Below are 3,216 nucleotides of genomic sequence, written 5' to 3' on the forward strand. Positions count from 1 at the left end.
GTCCTGAGAAGGACAGTCACCCTGTGTCAGGAAGGGCAGATACCCAAGCCCACTCGAGCCCAGCAAATGGGGGAGGCCCCCCACCGCCACCACAAATGTCTGGCCCAGCCCCCAGGCTGCTTCTGGCTGGGCCAGGGTAGCCAGCTGAGGTTCTCGGGTATCCTCAGACCCTCAAAGATAAGGGAACCTTATCTTTGGTTCCCTGGGGCTGCTTGCCAGGTGTGCACCTCCCTCTGCCGAGGGCCGACAGAGGCCTGAGTGCTGCCCCTGTGGAGTGGGCATGGCTCAGGAAGTATACTCCCTGCAGGCAGCAGGTGCCACCCTGCCTTAGTGGCACTACAGGCAGGGGTGTGCACTGCCCAAACCCCACAGCCTCAGGCCCCAGGGACGATCAGAACACAGGGAACGGCAGCGAGGCTGGCAGGGAAGCCCCTGGGTGTGCCTTGAGGAGGCTGGCCCTGCAGAAGGCAGGGCGGCAGCCACTCTGCACTGGGCCCCATCAAGACCCCAGGAGCAGAAAGCAGCCTGGGTCCTAGTGGGTCGGCCTGAGCCTGGCACGGTGCAGAGTACCCCAAAAGGACGGTTCCAGGCCCTGGAGGGCTGTCAGGAGCTCCTAGCTAGAGAAGGCTGGGAGCACCAGTGCATCAGCTTGGTCAGAAGCTGCCTGCAGGCAGCATTAGGAACCCCCATCACGCCTGGACTGCTCACCAAGATACCGGAGCACGGCTTCCAGCGGCTTGCGCACCGCCTGCTTCAGCACCAGTGGGCTCTGGGAGGCTTCGGGCAGCCGCGCCGTGCCTGCGGGGTACCACACAGTGTGAGGGGTGGGGCATCCCCAGGGAGCACGAGACCCTGCCTGCGCCTCGACCTGGAAGCCCTCAGTGGGCTCGGCCACGTCAGCACCACGGAGGAAATGGGGCTCCCTGAGATGAGAACTCCCAGTGGGGCTACAGGCTGGCCCCAAGGTTGCTGTTCCCTCCCCATCGCCTGCAGCAGCAGAGTGAGCGGGGCGTTGGGATGACTCACACTCGGCCTTGATGGCCGCGCTGTTGATGGGCAGGTAGGGGTGCCGCGCGGCGTGCCACGGGCGCAGGATCTCACGGCACAGGCGCCGGGCGATCCGTGTCAGCTTCGTCGTGTGCAGATAGAAGGCCTGCCTGGTCTTCATGGCGAACTTGGGGCTCCCGCTGCTCCGGGCTGGGAGGCCGTGGGGACTCTGCGGAAGGGGGCATAACCGCCCCGACACAGTGCCGTGACCGGGGGCCGAGGACCCACAGGGCTGACACGCTCACGGCAGGCGCCCGGGCAGATGTCCCCCCACTTACCATGTTACTGCGGTTTGGTCCTGGCCTCTCTCCATCTAACCGAGTTGGCATTTTCAAGCCACCATATTTCTTCCAATATGTCCAACAAGATGCGCAGAGACGACACTGCATGTTAGGGGGACCCCAAGAATACCACTGGTAAGACTGTGTGGCTACGGACAACAAAGTTGGAAATAGACGGATTCTTAAGCAGAACCAGCGATGTCAGAGTATTCCCCACCACCCCCACGCCGGCCGCCCCACCCGCCAGGCACCCCCGCACATTCCCCAAGGCTCTCCCAACCACATCCCTGGGACGCGGCCCCCCATCATCAGTGGGCCCCTCCCAGGCTGGGCCACGCTGGAGCCCTCAGGGCCAACGCAGGCACCACGGCCCACAGGCGGGTGTGCGATGTGCCCCCGGCTGTCCAGGGCACTTACTGTAACAGCTCTCGCAGGCCCGGCCAGCCCCAGGGCTCTGGCCCGGTGCTCCCGTGCCGTTCACCACACCAGCCTTGACGTTGTTGACGCTGATTTGGTTCGGATTTGGCTTGTTACTTAAAGAGGTAAAGGAGAGAAGAGAGGAGTTGCAGGAGCACAAACCTCAAGGGCCCAACTGCCCAGCACGCACCACGGCTGATCACCCCTCGTCCAGAACCACGTCCTCGCACCCCTCGGCCTCAGCAGTGCCTGGGAGCCACTGCTGAGGTCTGAGCTGTTTTCCAGGCGCCCGTGTTCCCCCTAGCATGGAGCCCAGCTCAGGGACTGAACCCTGGCGGTGTGGGTTGGAATCCCAATGCCCCCTTACTGACCAGGAGGCCAGGACGACAGAGACATGGCCATTGCATCTGCAGCCAGAACCCCCCAGCCCTGTGCCGCCCTCACGGGGGCTGCCCTAACTTTCCCAGCCTCTGAGCCTGAGTTTCCTTGGGACCCGCCTGGCCCTGGCACCCTGTGCCCACCCTCCCTGGCCCCCAGGGCCACGAGAACGACGGCTGTAAGGGCACACTTACTAGTTGGGAATATAAACTTGCTTTAACTTGCTCTCAGCTTCAGCTGCTTTCAAGCGTTTCTTAAAACAAAAGAGAAGGTCAGAGGTCAGCGGGCTAGGCCCAGGTTGGGGCTGTGGTGCAGACAGGCTGGAGGCCACGGAGAGGAGAGCGCCAATGGGGAGGAGAGCGCCACGGGGAGGAGAGCCCCAGTGGAGAGGAGAGCCGGGCCAAGGACTCAGGAATTTTCCTTCCCCTCCAGCTACAGTAGTGCACGCCCACCTGCTGGGAGAGGATGGGGCGCAGGACGCGGAGGCGGCACGCCCCGGGCACTGAGTGGCAGGCGGGCTCACCTGCTGCACGTATCTGTCGGTGGTCTTCCACATGTAGTAGTACTCAATGATGCTGGTCAGAGACTTCCACGGGAGCTGGGTGGGAGGAGGCGTGTCACACAAGCAGGAAGGGGCAGGAGGCAGGCACATCATGAGGGCAGGGGCAGGGCTGCGGCCAGAAAGCCACAGAGGGGGCAGGAGGTGGGAGGGCAACGTGTGCTTGGTGCGCTGAGGCCAGGCCCCTGCTGGCAGGCAGGTGCAGAGCGCAGCTGATGTGGGTCCCCCCAGCCAGGTGCCAAAAACACAGTGACGCCAGGGGAAGAGGAGCCGACACAGGGTCAAGGTCGAGATCTTGCTGAGGTGGCACTGACAACCCAGCCTCCATCTCAGCCTTTTTTTTTTTTTTTTTTTGAGATGGAGTCTCGCTCTGTCACCCAGGCTGGAGTACAGTAGTGCAATCTTGGCTCACTGCAACCTCCGCCTCCTGGGTTCAAGCGATTCTCTTGCCTCAGCCTCCTGAGTAGCTGGGATTACAGATGCATGCCACCATGCCTGGATAATTTTTGTATTTTTAGTAGAGATGGGGCTTCA

General features: G+C 62.6%; 1 protein-coding gene across 1 annotated transcript; it reads right to left on the reverse strand.

Moving 5' to 3' along the window:
* Positions 1 to 625: 625 nt before the first annotated feature.
* On the reverse strand, positions 626 to 2,941 carry LOC111533976 (metastasis-associated protein MTA1-like). The gene is made up of 6 exons (XM_026450059.2): positions 2,647 to 2,941; positions 2,318 to 2,376; positions 1,746 to 1,861; positions 1,326 to 1,477; positions 1,027 to 1,216; positions 626 to 798 (listed from the first exon to the last, which is right to left on the reverse strand). Exons 1-6 carry the CDS (start codon positions 2,776 to 2,778, stop codon positions 677 to 679), a joined length of 771 nt encoding a protein of 256 aa, XP_026305844.1. The 5' UTR covers positions 2,779 to 2,941; the 3' UTR covers positions 626 to 676.
* Between the last annotated feature and the right edge of the window lie 275 nt (positions 2,942 to 3,216).

Source organism: Piliocolobus tephrosceles, unplaced genomic scaffold, assembly GCF_002776525.5.
Source record: "Piliocolobus tephrosceles isolate RC106 unplaced genomic scaffold, ASM277652v3 unscaffolded_11095, whole genome shotgun sequence".
Taxonomy (NCBI): domain Eukaryota; kingdom Metazoa; phylum Chordata; class Mammalia; order Primates; family Cercopithecidae; genus Piliocolobus; species Piliocolobus tephrosceles.

What these genes read in the sequence shown, in the direction of transcription:
- LOC111533976 (XM_026450059.2), bottom strand. Translation starts at nt 2,778, where the DNA reads ATGATGTGCCTGCCTCCTGCCCCTTCCTGCTTGTGTGACACGCCTCCT. An exon ending in CCGACAGATACGTGCAGCAG is followed by an intron (nt 2,377 to 2,646) that starts GTGAGCCCGCCT and finishes TTTTGTTTTAAG; the next exon opens with AAACGCTTGAAAGCAGCTGA. An exon ending in GACCAAACCGCAGTAACATG is followed by an intron (nt 1,217 to 1,325) that starts GTAAGTGGGGGG and finishes CCCCTTCCGCAG; the next exon opens with AGTCCCCACGGCCTCCCAGC.